At 43.7% G+C, this 13,425-nt stretch overlaps 1 protein-coding gene across 1 annotated transcript in view; it reads left to right on the forward strand.

The window, feature by feature from the left end:
• The first annotated feature begins 722 nt into the window (after positions 1-722).
• Positions 723-13,425, forward strand: part of LOC149155049 (uncharacterized) — a 235,731-nt gene continuing 223,028 nt past the window's right edge. Inside the window, exon 1 of the mRNA XM_089444300.1 lies at positions 723-1,010. Within this exon, the coding sequence (XP_089300426.1) occupies positions 854-1,010 (157 nt within the window). The 5' untranslated portion in view covers positions 723-853. The remainder of the gene's footprint in view (positions 1,011-13,425) is intronic.

Below are 13,425 nucleotides of genomic sequence, written 5' to 3' on the forward strand. Positions count from 1 at the left end.
CTAGTCCCATGTATGGGACTAAGGCTAGATGTTACGAGAAAGCACATGACCCCATTGGAGGTAGCCCCGACGATGACCATAAGGGATACTGACTTTCATGTAGATACTATCTAGGTTGAAATTGCTTATTGGTCTCAGAATAAGACTTAAAACTGCTTTTGATTGACTAATAACTCATCTTCCTTGAATGTAAGGAAACTTGTTAACGATCCAAGGCTCAAAGGCATCTAGACCACTTGTGGATTATTTTAAGCTGCATAGTTTGCCTTGCATAACAATGATGAGTTAATCCACAATCAATGATCACTCTCCGCAATATAGATTGACAATAAAATTATGAAATTTTTTACGACTTGTAAAAAAACCAACAAATTTATCTTTTATATTGATTTTAATATATATATATATAAAATACCATTTTAAAAATTAAATTTATTGCTGAAATAAAATGAATGTAATTGCTCTACCAGGGCTGATCCTCTCACAGATACGTTATCTAATTCCTTTACACAGGATTAAATCATAGACATGTTAGCTCTTTATAGACCCTCTCACCAATATAAACCAAAGACTAAGGGTTACTTTTATGTATTTGATTTTTTATTTTTTCTTATTTTCATCCAAGTAACTTGTTCTAAATTTACCACAAGAATCAATTCAAAACCAGGTCGGTTGGCGCACTTGTCCGAAAAATTTGAATAAGAAAAGGAGATTAACCATGGAAGCCATCCAAAAACTTGAATAATGTGAGTTGAGATCGTTAAATATGGAATATATGCATGGGCATCCTGAGGATAACATTCATCTCGAAGTAAAGCAGAGGAGAGGAGTGGAGTAAAAGTCTACAGGGGATATGCAGCTTCTTCACTCTCGGTTTTCAACATTACATGTCCTCACCTCTTCTCCACCCTCGTTGGCTCCTCATCTACTTAACTTTTCCTCTTTTTGGATTTCTAAATCAGTTCGCTGTTGCTGTTCTGCAATTGGAGATGCAGTGGCTACTCATCCAGGTGCATTTTTCTCCTCTTTACTCTCTCGGATATACCTAATACTCTTCAGCCTAGGTGAATTTGGCTGAACAGCCAATGTTCAACCTCTGTACATTTTGCCTGCATTACATTTATATTTAAGCATGCCCATTAATTAATTTACAGCAGCCCTTTCCGCTTACACAGCAGAATGACCAGTTCCCAAACACCTGCCTTTTGATGGTGGACGATCACCTAACGCGACAATGATGATTGGAAACCTATACTGGCGGATCTCGAGCCTTATCTAGATGGATGGGGACCGACTCACAATGTCCAATACGATCCCCTGGGCTCCTTCCGACTACTGGGCTTGTGTTTTCTAGGTCAAAGTCGTTTCCTGTTATATTTGTTATCGACTTCTTATATTATCGTGTCCTGCCCAATGGGACCAAGTTTAGTTTAGAGGGTGTTTTTGGTTTGTAGCCAATCTAATTTGGTTTTAGCTATTGCTGGCGGTGGCTGCGTTTTCCTTCAAGGAAGCATTGATTTTTTTCCACCTATTCCTTCTTACAGCAGTCCCTCCAACATCTATATGGTCAGAAGTGCAATGCAAATTTATCTGGGAGCAAGGAAGGAGGGGCAATGCTATGGCGCCAATTCCAGTTTTGTTGGTCTTAACTGTCTACCGGCCTGCATTTTTAATTTAGCATGGCGGGATTTTCCATGCATCGAGGAATTTTAATTCATTAAATACATAGTTTGTATGATAAATAAGAGCTAGAAATAACGGAAGTATCTAGTTTTTTTTTTTTTTCATTACTAGGCTGTGCCTAGGCCAGGCCACCCCACATATTGGATAGAAGAATGATCTGCTTGACAGCTGGATGTTGTCTGTCACCGGGATTGTGTGAGACTTAGTCGAGCCTGGACACCCCTTAGGACAGTGTGACTTCCACAATTAGCTCCCGCCGTCAACCCCTCCCCATGAGATTTGAACGAGAGACTCGATGGGGACTAAACTTGACACAAACCAATTGGTCTACACCCCTGGGTAATGGAAGTATTTAGTTACCAACAAATATAAAGTAGTTAATTTTGCCTCAACTGATGCCCTAAATATGCACATGTTGGTCACTTTTGGTCCCTGTTATAGTAAAATCTCAAACTTTTTGAGATATAGTCCAAAAGTTAAAGTGCGAGACCCACTCTACCTTAGAGGGGGCCACTATCACCTCACCAATCTTCTTCTTGCTTTTGGATAGCTCTCCTCCAACTCAAGGGGGGTTCTCCTTGGTAGGTCTAAGGGATCAAATGGCTTGAACAAGCCAAGTCAAGAGCCCCCTAAGGCTTCTACTTGTACTTCCACCAACCACTGGATATAATAATTAGGGTATAAGGTGGATCCTAGGATAACTAGGGCTTTAGGGTAAGTTCTAGGTTTGAGTTCAAAAGGAAAAAATCCCAAACACATGCAACCTTGGAATTACGAGTAAAACCCTAACAAAATGGTTTACATAATTTACAATGAAAATGGGTGATAGAGGATTGAAGATTAGTATCTTAGACCAATATATTTTTGGGGGCATATGGAGTCAAAGAGCAAGACAATTGGAGAGAAATGGAATGGATGTGGGTGTAAGGAACCAAGGGAGACAAACCTGTTCCCTTAGATCTTCAAACCTAGTGTCCTTCATTCTTCAAAGATGGGGTAAGGGGATGAGTTTAGTGAAGGTCATCTAAAAAAAGGCTTGATGAGAGGTTCAAAGAGGTACGAAATTGTCAGCATGTTCATATATTCAAAATGTCTGTTTGTCTTTGAAATGAAAACAAGATTGTGAATTATTTCCAAAGTTTTTTGAAGACTCATAAACATGGATGCTTGTTGAATTACAAGTTTCATAGACTTTTTCTCATTGTATTGATTTATCAATACAATGTCAACCTTGTTATATGAACCCATAAAACTCTCCATTAGCCAAATTTCAATAAATGGCAATGGAAAGCAAAGCTGTTTTTTGCAGATGACCCCATGCCAAAATGATGGGTGACAAATACCCAAATAAATTTTTTCATTGAATTATTGGTTTATTATCGTGTGAATAATTTTCTAACCAAGCTTTTTTGACTAAAGTTTCAAATGGGAGCTTCAACACGTCATTCATCATTTGGGCTCAATGTAAACGAGTACATAACATTTTTGCTATTGGGAGAGGAGGACGCCAATTCTAGCTCCATTGGTCTTAATTGTTTCGCTATCCTGCATTTTTAATTTAGCACGACCAGGTTTTTCCATGCATCGGGGAATTTTAATTCATTAGATGTATAGTTTATAGGACAAAGAAGAGCTAGAAATAATGGAAGTATCTAGCTGCTAACAATTATAAAGCTGACAAATATTGGTTTCACCTCAGCTAATGCCCTAAATATGCATGCGTTGCTCACTTTTGGCATCCAGACTCAAATGCACGCGTTGAAGAATTTTCTAACCAATATTTTGTTTATTGAAGTTTCAAATGGGAGCTTCAATATGTCATTCATGATCCTACTCATTGTAAAAGCATAGATAACACTATTTCTATTGGAAGAGGAGGTAGGCATATATGCTAAGGTTCATCATCCTCTTCCTCCTTCTTGATTCTGACCCCCTTGCCGCTGGTTCTCGCCTTGGTCAGCCTTCTGATCTCTTCTTGGCGAAGAGCAACCCACAGTTCCTCCCAATCTGGAAGGGTCGACCTGCCCAATATGCTTTGGACAAACACCTCCCAGTCTTCTAAGACTGCGTTCAGCGTTGTCCTCACCATCATTCTTGATCTGACGTGGTCCCTATGGAAGTTAGTTGATCCCGGATCTCCTTCAATCGACCGAGGAAGGTGTCGATCTGTTCTCCCTTCTTCATCTGGTATGACTGCAACTGATTTTCTAGTAGCATCTTCCTTTGCGCTGAAGTATGCTGATACAATTTCGTCAGGGCCTCCCACATCGCATTTTTCGTTTCTTTTTCGGCAATATGTGGTACTACATGGTCCTTGACCTCATCAAGGATGCTCTTGGCCCTCGCCATTACCTCCTCGTATCGTTCTCAATCGGGTCAACTGGGATCACTATCGTCTTCAAGGTGAAGTGCTTGAGACGATTCCTGTCTAGATTGGACAAGATTCTGGCCTTCCAGACTACAAAGTTTGAGGCACCGTCTAGTCTGTCCTGGTCTCTTACCCCGTTCACTGCCATTTCTCTGCTCCTCTACTTCCCTTCTAGAAGTTCTCGATGTGACTCCCTCTGAGCCTCGATTTCCCTCTTGGAAACCCGTCTGCCAATGTCGAGATGCCCCACTCTGATCGTTAGTGCAGCTGCACTGTTGATCCGGATTTCTTGGCTAGAAATTTTCGGCAGCAACTCCCTCCTCCTTGGTTTTGCCCTGTTAGGTGTTGAAGTTTCTAAGTCTACTAGTTAGAAACCCTCCATGCACTTTACTGATTTATTCCTACCTACTTGTTCTGTTACTTAACAAGTTATTTACAATGTAAATACTAAAAATAAACACTAGTGCATGCTCAACATATTATAGATCATCAACTAAAGGAAACAGAAACAAGCACACAAAATGACACCGTTATTTTTGGACCAATGTCCCTGGAAAAACCCAATGTAGGAAAACCGGTGCAACTATCTGAGGGTTTTCTTATTCAGCAATTTCAGAGTACAATTTGGGTGCCAAATTCGGCGTTACCCAAACAGAGAATGCCCTTGGCAGTAGTACCTCTCAGTTTGAGACAAATGTCCTGGCTGAAACCCCGGATAAACCCTCCGGCAGCTCCTTAGCTCCAATCTGCCCCAGAAACCCCAGCGTCTGCCTTTCTGGATTGCGTCAGCCTCTCTCTACCCAGCGCTGGCCCTACGTCACCTTGAATGGGCTTGCGTCAGCCTTAGGAGGCACTACGTCAGCCTTCTGGCCCTCTGCGTCAGCAATGCTGGCCTCTCTGAAGGGCTGCGCAGCTCCTGGCTGCCTCTACGTGGCCCTGGCTGGTTCTGTGTCACTCTCTCTAGCTCTTGCGCTGATCTCTCGGGCACTATCCTTACCTCTCTGTCTCTCTGTACTCACTGCCCCTCAATTGCAACTTCGATCATTGATTCTATCTCTCTTAGCAAACCCCGCTCTAGAGAATATAATGATTGATCATCTGGTGTACTCTCCAAGTGACCCCTCAAGCCTCCTCTTATACTTTTTTCGTTGACATATTAACAACTGAGATTAAGTCCCTAATCAACGACTAAGATTAGGTCTGGCTTGATCCATGTCTTTTGGACCATTCTAACACAATTTTATATTAATCCACATTAATATTTTAATTTCCCGAAGTTTAGACTTAGGGACTCTATTAAAAATATTAATTATTTTAATATTTCTCAAATTGTTTAGAATCTGCCCAAACCCTTTCTGGGTATTGGAGATCTCATGTGCCCCAACCTCTCCACCAAATTTCGTGGCTAGAGCACATCCAATGCTACCACAAATCAACACTCCCTCTTAGCGAGGACTGTGCTCTAGCAATACTCCTCACTGAGTATCACCCTGATCATTCGGCATCGGTCCCTGTGCTGATGCTAGGCTTGCTGCCCATCATCCTCTGCACTGCTGCATCCTGTACTGCTGCCCATGGCTCTGCCACTGCCATTGCTGCATCTGTATGACAGCTCCCTCTCCATCCGCGCTGCTGCTCATGGTTCTGCCACTGGCACTGCTGCATTTGCACTGCATCTCCTCTCATCATGCTGCATTGTTGGGCATGGAATCCCCCCAAGGCATGTTTTGGGGCTTAAAGCCCAAGTTTTGACCGAATATTTTTGTAAAAGCTCTGTGAATTGCGGGCACGGGGCGCGAAAGTATAATAGAGTCACAGGGTTGTCCACCCTAGTTTTTGTAATGTAATGTCGGCATGGATAGACTTACCCATGGTTCGCGGACCATGGGATTCTATAAATAGAGCGAGGCTCTAAGTGTATAGGATAACGAAGAAACGAATAGAAGACAAGCATGAGAAGTCTAAGTGATTGAATCGAAGTGTAAAGTGTGTCTGTGAGTCGTAGAATAGGAGAAGGCTCTGCAGCGGAGTGCATAGAGGCCTAGTAGTCCGCGATTGAGTGCGCGGACCCCTGCAGCTGAGTGCGCAGGGCAGGTCGAGTTTGTAACCATTGGGAGAATCAATAAAGAGAAGTTTTGCTATAATTTTGTGTATATTTTCCTGGTTTAATGCATGATTGGATATAATTTGCAAGTATACTGTTTATTTACTGCGCGATCGTATATGAATGTTTTGTATTGCTAATTATAACATTCAAGTAGGCGAAGATAATTAATTAACACTGGAAGACAAGTAAGATCTCGGGTAATAGCGCAGAGCGCGACACAACCCCTGGTTAGGGATGCGCGAAGGCAGTGTATCAGGGTGTGAGGAACGGGAAGCGCGAAGCGACCTGTGCGCAGGAACAAACAGAGAACTAGTCGTACCTCTCAGACATCTCAAGGGTGCGGAAACCTGGTTCTAGCACCCTCCCATACTACTTTGGGTGAGACCTCAGTCCGCGCTCGCGGGCTGTTGCCGAAAGGGCCAGTAGTACAGGTATTTGTTTAGCTAACTAACTCCGAACCTGGGTTAGGCCCCAACAAACCAACATGCATCGCGCTGCCCACTGCTGCACTGCAACTCAGTTATTGAGAAGTAAGTAATTGATCTCTCAACTCTGACCTCTCTGTTGGGCTAGAGACGCCCGTTGATGCTGAAGCTCCCTCTGCAGCTGACAAGTGCTCGCTTTCTGACCTCTGCGCTGCTGCAACAACTCCCTGCATCTTGCATCGTTGCACACCTCTCTGTGCCATCCTGCACTAGTGCAACACTCCCGTGCCTCTCACACTGCTGCAACCTACTAGCCTCGCGTTGTCCTGGGAATTCTGCACTGTAGCTCTCTTTGCCGCTTCATCCGCATCCGTCTCTACCCACATCCGCCAGTCTTGCTACTCCTTTTCGGTGCTCCCGTAGCATGGTCTAATCCAAAAGGCTAGGTACCTCGAGGATCGTGCCCCTTATCGCCTGTAGTCCGTCTGACTATAGCTCGATGTCTTGCCAATTCTGCTCAAGTGGTGCGTGTGCACTCATGGCACAGTCATCGTTTGTCAACACTTCCTTCTCTGCCCTTGTTGGCGCTGCCTTAGTCTCGGAAGACTCTCCCTTACTCTTCTTCCTTGGACACTAGGTCGCATAATGACCCAACTCCCCACAGTGGAAGCACTTGATCTTGGAGAGATTCTTCTTCTTCTGTTTTTCTTGCTTTCCCTCAGATGCTAGGGCAACATCTTCCTCCTCCTCCTTTTTGACTCTGATCCCCTTGCTACTGCTTCCTACCTTTGTCTGCCGTCTGATCTCTTCTTGGCGAAGAGCTGCCCACATCTCCTCCCAAGGTGGAAGGGTCCCTCTGCCCAGCATACTCTGGACAAATACCTCTCAGTCTTTTAAGACTGCATTCAGGGCTGTGCTCACCATTAATTCCTGATTTGGCATGGCCCCTATGGAAGTCAACTGATCTCGGATCTCATTCAATCCACCGAGGAAGGTGTCGATCGATTCTCCCTTCTTCATGTGGTATGACCTCATCTGATTTTCTAGTAATATTCTTCTCTGCACAGAAGTATGTTGGTATAATTTCTTTAGGGCCTCCCACATCTCATATGTCGTTTTCTTCTCGGCAATGTGTGGTACTACATGGTCCTTGACCCTGTCAAGGATGATGCTCTTGGCCCTTGCCATTGCCTCTTCGTACTTTTTGTTATCAACTGGGTCAACTGGGATTACTATTGTCCTCAAGGCGAAGTGCTTGACATGATTTCTGTCAAGTACGGATAAGATTCTGGCTTTCCAGACTGCGAAGTTTGAGGCTCCGTCCAGTCTGTCCTGGTCTCTTACTCCGTGTAGTGCCATGCTGCTCTTCTACTTCCCTCCTAGAAGTTCTCGATGTGACTCCCTCTGAGTCTCGATTTCCCTCTTGGAAATCCTTCTGCCGATGTCGAGATGCCCCCTACTCTGATCGTCTGTGCAACTGCACCACTGATCCAAATTTCTCGACTAGAAACCCTCGGTAGCAACTCCCTCCTCCTTGCCCTATTAGGTACTGTTCTGACTATAGTACCCCACCAACTCCACTCTGCAAGTTTCCCACAGCCTCCTAAACCCCAACAACCTGAAGGTGAGAGCTCCTAAGCTCTGCGCAATCCCGACACCAACAACTCGGCCTCCTCAGCCAACTGTGTCAGCCCTTCTAGCTACTGCGTGGGTCTCCCTTTGCCTCCCTTAGCCTCTGCGCTGCCTCTTCCTGGCTCACCCTTGATGACGCAGGCACTGTGTCACCCTTCCCTTGTTGCTGCTCTGCTAGAAACAACTTCTGTCACTCGGGACAACTGTTTTCTGCTGTTATTGCTCCGCTCGGCTGATGTCCTCAGTTCTCCTGTGATTTGGAACCTCACTCTGATACCATGTTGAAGTTTTTAAGTCTACCAGTTAGAAACTCTCCATGCACTTTACTGATTTATTCCTACCTACTTGTTCCGTTACTTAACAAGTTATTTACAATGTAAATACTGAAAATAAACACTAGTGCATGCTTAACATATTACAGATCATCAACTGAAGGAAAGAGAAACAAGCACACAAAATGACATCGTTATTTTTGGACCAATGTCCTCGGAAAAACCCAATGCGGGAAAACTGGTGCAGCTATTTGAGGGTTTTCTTATTAAGCAATTTCATAGTACAATTTGGGTGCCAAATCCGGCTTACCCAACAAAGAATGCCCTTGGCAGTAGTACCTCTCAGTCTAAGACAAATGTCCCGGCTGAAACCCCGGATAAACCCTCCGGCAGCTCCTTAGCTCCAATCTGCCCTAGAAACCCCAACGTCTGCCTTTCTGGACTGCGTCAGCCTCTCTCTGCCTAGCGCTGGCCCTGCGTCACCCTAAATGGGCCTGCGTCAGCCTCAGGAGGCCCTGCGTCAACCTTCTGGCCCATTGCGTCAGCAACGCTGGCTTCTCTAAAGGACTACGCAGCTCCTAGCTGCCTCTGCATGGCCCTGGCTGGTTTTGCGTCATTCTCTTTGGCTCCTGCGTTGATCTCCCGACATTATCTCTGCCTCTCTGTCTCTCTGTACTCACTGCCCCTCAGCTGCAACTTCGATCACTGATTCTATCTCTCTTAGCAAACCCTACTCTAGAGAATAGAATGACTGATCATCTGGTGTACTCTCCAAGTGACCCTCAAGCCTCCTCTTATACTTTTCTCGTTGACATATCAACAGTTGAGATTAAGTCCCTAATCAACGACGAAGATTAGATCTGGCTTGATCCATGTATTTTGGACCATTCTAACACAGTCTTATATTAATCCACATTAATATTTTAATTTCCCTAAGTTTAGACTTAGGGACTCCATTGAAAATATTAATTATTTTAATATTTCTCAAACTGTTTAGAATCTGCCCAAACCCTTTCTGGGTATTGGAGATCTCATGTGCCCCAACCTCTCCACCAAATTTCGTGGCTAAAACACATCCAATGCTACCCCAAATCAACATTAGATACTGTTCTGCCCACAGTAGCACACCAACTTCACTCTGCAACTTACCCACAACCTCCTATGCCTCAACAAACTGAAGGTTAGAGCTTCTAGGCTCTGCACAATCCCGACACCAGCAAAATTTGCACCTCCTGGCCACGGGCATCAATCCTTCTTGACTGAGAAAGATGACCGGGCACTGCGTAGGTCAGGTCTGCTCCCTTCTGCCACTGCGCTGATCCTCCTCTTGGCTCAAACTTGATGATGCAGGCATTGCGTCACCCCTTCCTTGCTGCTTCTCCGCTAGGAACAACTTCTATCACTCGGGACAACTGTTTCTGTTGCTGCTGCTTTGCTCAGCTAATGCCCTTAGTTCTCTTGTGATCTACAACCACGCTCTGATACCATGTTGGAATTTCTAAGTCTAACTGTTAGAAATCCTTCATGTACTTTTTGATTTATTCCTGCCTACTTGTTCTGTTTAATTAACAAGTTATTTGCCATGTAAATACTGAAAATAAATACAAGTACATGCTCAACACATCACAGATCATCAACTGAAGGAAAAAAAAACAAGAACACAAGTGACACTGTTATTTTTGGACTAATGTCCCTGGAAAAACCGGTGCAGCTATCTAAGGGTTTTATTATTAAGCAGTTTTAAAATAAAATCTGGGTGCCAAACCGGCTCACCCAACAGAGAATGATCTCGACAGTAGTACCTCTCAGTCAGAGACAGATATTCTGGCTAAAACCCTGGATGAACAATCCCACAGCTCTCAGCTCCAATCTGCCCCACGAAATCTCCAGCGTCTGCCTTTAGGGACTGCATCAGCCACTCTGGCCCAGCGTCACCCACACTCGCCCTGCGTCAGCCTTTGGAGGCATTGCGTCAGCCTCTAGAGCCTATGCGTCACCCACGTTGGCTCTCTCTGGCACTGTGCAGCTCCTGGATGCCTCTGTGTGGGCCCTTACTAGCTCTACGTGGCTTTTAGATGGCTCTGCGTTCCTCTCTCCCTGCTTGTGCTGATGCTTTCGGTACCCTCTCTGCCTATCTGCTTCTGTATTCACTACCCCTCAGTTGCAACTCTGAGCACTCCTTCGATTTCCTCAGCAAGCCCTGCCCCAGAAAATCGAATTCTTGATCAACTTCGTGTGTCCCCCAAGTGACTCTCAAGCCTCCTCTTATACTTTTCTTGTTGACAATTCAACGGCCGAGATTAAGTCCCTAATCAATGGCTAAGATTAACTCTAGTTTGATCCATGACTTTTGGACCCTTCTAACACAATTTTATATTAATTCACATTAATATTATATTTTCCCTAAGTTTAGACTTAGGGACTCCATTAAAAAAATTAATTATTTTAATATCTCCCAAACTGTTTAAAATCTACCCAAACCATTTCTGAGTATTGGAGATATCATGTACTTTAGCCTCTCCACCAAGTTTCGTGGCTAGAGCACATCTGATGCTACCCCAAATCAACACTATTTGGCTTCGGAAGTTGCTAGTAAGCTTGTTTAGACAAAGAATGGAGGCGACCAGAGTCTAATGTGATAATCAGAGTTGCATCAAGCTCTCTAAGAATCCAGTGTTTCATGACAGGTCGAAGCACATAGATATTCGGTGTCATTTCATCAGAGATTGTGTACAATGTGGGGCGGTCTAGCTACAATATGTTCCCATAGAAGAGCAGGTTGCAGACATACTCACAAAAGCTCTAGGGAGAGCTAAGTTCATCTATTTCAAAGAACAAATGGGTATGGAGGAGAACTCGTTCCAGTAGCGGGACAAATTTTCAGTTGTAGATGTTGCAGTTGCAGCAATAATAGATGAGAGGGAGTTGCAGTGTAGATGCAGTGTTGGCAGCAGTATGGTAGTGTTAGCAACAACACAGATGTAGCATCAGAGTTGCGCAGTAGTTGGTGGGTAGCAACAACCAAACATCAACATCGTGACAGGAGATGATATAAAGACAAAGTGTTGTGACAGGGTGTGCAACGCTAGAACACATTCCTTGCTAAGAGGAAGTGTTAGTTTTTGTAGCATCAGATGTGTTCTAGCCACGAAATTTGGTGGAGAGGCTAGAATGCATGAGATCTCCAAAACCTAGAAATCGTTTCTGAAAATTCCACCTAGAAGTGTCTCAATTAGATTATTCGTTGTTTTTTAAATATTTTCTAAGTCTAAACTTAGGTAATATGGTTAATTAATTAGTATTAATTGAGATAAGGTGAGAATCATCTAGAAACTCACGTATCAATCTAGAAATGATCAGAGCCATCGATTAAGATTTAATCTTGGCCGTTGGAATCCCAACAGGGAGATATAAGAAGCGATCGATGTGCTGATGGAGAACACACCAATGTAGATACTCAATTGCCTAGGCAGTTTGATTTTCTCAGTGGCAGAGATTTAGCAGAGGAGATAGAGCCAGAGGGTTAGTAGGTGGTAGAGGAGTTTAGCAGCATTCCAGGAGGAAATATTCTAGTCCCAGGAAGTGGGTAGTGAGAGGAAGGCCGAAATCCCTAGAGGTGCTGTGCAAGCACTGCGTAGAGGGTGACGCAGAAGGTTCAACGTGTGGCTAGGGAGGCAATTTCGGTGGCAAAAATTCGCTGTGGGGTGTGAGAAAATTCTCACAATAATTTTGCCAGTATTTTCCTCAGATTAGATTGCCAGGAGAGCATCTAAATTATTGTGCTCAGAATTGCTGCTGAAGAATAATAGTAAAACCCTCATCTGCTGCACCAATTTTTCCACATTGGGTTTTTCCGGGGACAATTGTCCAAAAATAACAGTGTCAAGTTCTTATTTGTATGCTAGAATTTCTCAGTTTCCAATATTTTATTTTCCACAATATTTTTATTGTGAAAATTGCAGTTGTGATTTTATTCATTGTTTGCCGTAGCAAATAAACTACATAATTTAATTTATATTTAGGAGAATAATTTCCAGTTGCTGCAATAGATGAAATTTTCACATAATTCTGTTCTCTCATCTTACCAGGGAGGGTTAATCTTTAGCCCTAGTCCAGCGGGACCTCCCTTAAGGCCTTAGGGTTATAGGATTCTTGGATTGAGATAACATGTTCATTATCACCTATATCATACTTGACACTTTCCATCACACATTACAAGACCCATATGTCACATTTATTCTTTGAGTCTAATTTGTCATTGATTCTTTGGGATTTGGCATCTTCATGTCCACACTCCTTGAGTAGGGTTGGAAAACATTGCCTTGGAGGTTGATGCAACTAAAAGAATGGAAAAGCATATCATGGCCACAACAAAAGAAAAAGAAGAAAATGAAAATGGAAAAGATGGCCATGGACATAAGTTAGTGTGTGGTTAAAAGCCTAGCATGAGTTCTACCCTCCTTATTAGCCATCACTCGGTTCTTGGGCACACGATGCTTGGATGCTCCTTCACATCAAAGGGACCCTTGCATGTCCCAATCTTGATGAGTGATAAATTGTCCCATCTTAAGCAGTAATATGAATGCTACATTATAAAAAACAAGCTCTAACTCTTGAGCTATATGCGGTAATGCAAAGCATTATCAAGTAATAAAAGGTGTACAAGATGGGTGGAAAAAGCAGGCTGAGCAGTGTATCTCATGCTTCCACGATTGCCCCCTCCTTTACATTCATACACTTAGGATGTGGAGTCGCCATTAGCAGGTCCCTTTAACCATGGCACTTGGCCATGAAGACTTTTCCCCTCCATTCTCATACATCTACACTAACACCTATCGATTGAGGGGTGGACTTTCGAAATGTAACTTTCCCTTGAGGGCTGGAACTTGGAAGCACCTAAGAGGGTTGACCATTAGCCACCTCTATCAAGGCAGGGAA

This window comes from Pinus tabuliformis, chromosome 9 (genome assembly GCF_031772625.1).
Source record: "Pinus tabuliformis cultivar Carrire ecotype Pingquan chromosome 9, CPIR1, whole genome shotgun sequence".
Taxonomy (NCBI): Eukaryota; Viridiplantae; Streptophyta; class Pinopsida; order Pinales; family Pinaceae; genus Pinus; species Pinus tabuliformis.